This window comes from Penaeus monodon, chromosome 20, assembly GCF_015228065.2.
Source record: "Penaeus monodon isolate SGIC_2016 chromosome 20, NSTDA_Pmon_1, whole genome shotgun sequence".
Classification (NCBI taxonomy): Eukaryota; Metazoa; Arthropoda; class Malacostraca; order Decapoda; family Penaeidae; genus Penaeus; species Penaeus monodon.
The window spans coordinates 35267724-35268223 of NC_051405.1; the positions used below are offsets into that span (position 1 = coordinate 35267724).

Sequence of the window (500 nt, forward strand, 5' to 3'; positions counted from 1 at the left end):
GCTTCCCCTCCACACCACCTCCACGTAAACAAAGGAAATACCTAAAGAATATATTGTAGACCCACCACATGCCGAACGCAAAGAAGAATGAACCCGGTAGAATGTGTCCTAAGAAACTACCCATTTTGACCTTTTATTACTATTTTCCTTCGGGTTTTTTAATCTTCTGGTGTTGATAGCGTTTCCCTTTTCTTTTCTTTTAGTTGTCTCTCTCTCTCTCACTTTGGACTTATGTCTTTTTTTTTCAAATAATAGTTACGTCAAACTGGACTACATTAAGAGTAGACTTCACCTCACAGAGAGCGACATGAGACTACCATTGCCAGCTTATCTGTCCTTATCAGTAATGCAAGATAACCAAGCCAAGAGGGCGTGGTTTTAGGCCTTAAGCTTCCGGTAAACTCAGACCCTGCACCCCACCTACTTCCTCCCCCTCCACTTTAACTTTCTCTAATAGATCCCCTTTTGCAAGTTCCTACAGCATTTACTAGTTACCATAG

The 500-nt window shown here is 41.6% G+C and overlaps 1 protein-coding gene across 1 annotated transcript in view; it reads right to left on the reverse strand.

The window, feature by feature from the left end:
• LOC119585981 (transmembrane protein 45B-like) overlaps nt 1-308 on the reverse strand; it is a gene marked incomplete in the record, with an annotated part of 7383 nt that extends 7075 nt beyond the window's left edge. Inside the window, 1 exon segment of the mRNA XM_037934694.1 lies at nt 14-308. Within this exon segment, the coding sequence (XP_037790622.1) occupies nt 14-124 (111 nt within the window).
• Nucleotides 309-500: the final 192 nt, after the last annotated feature.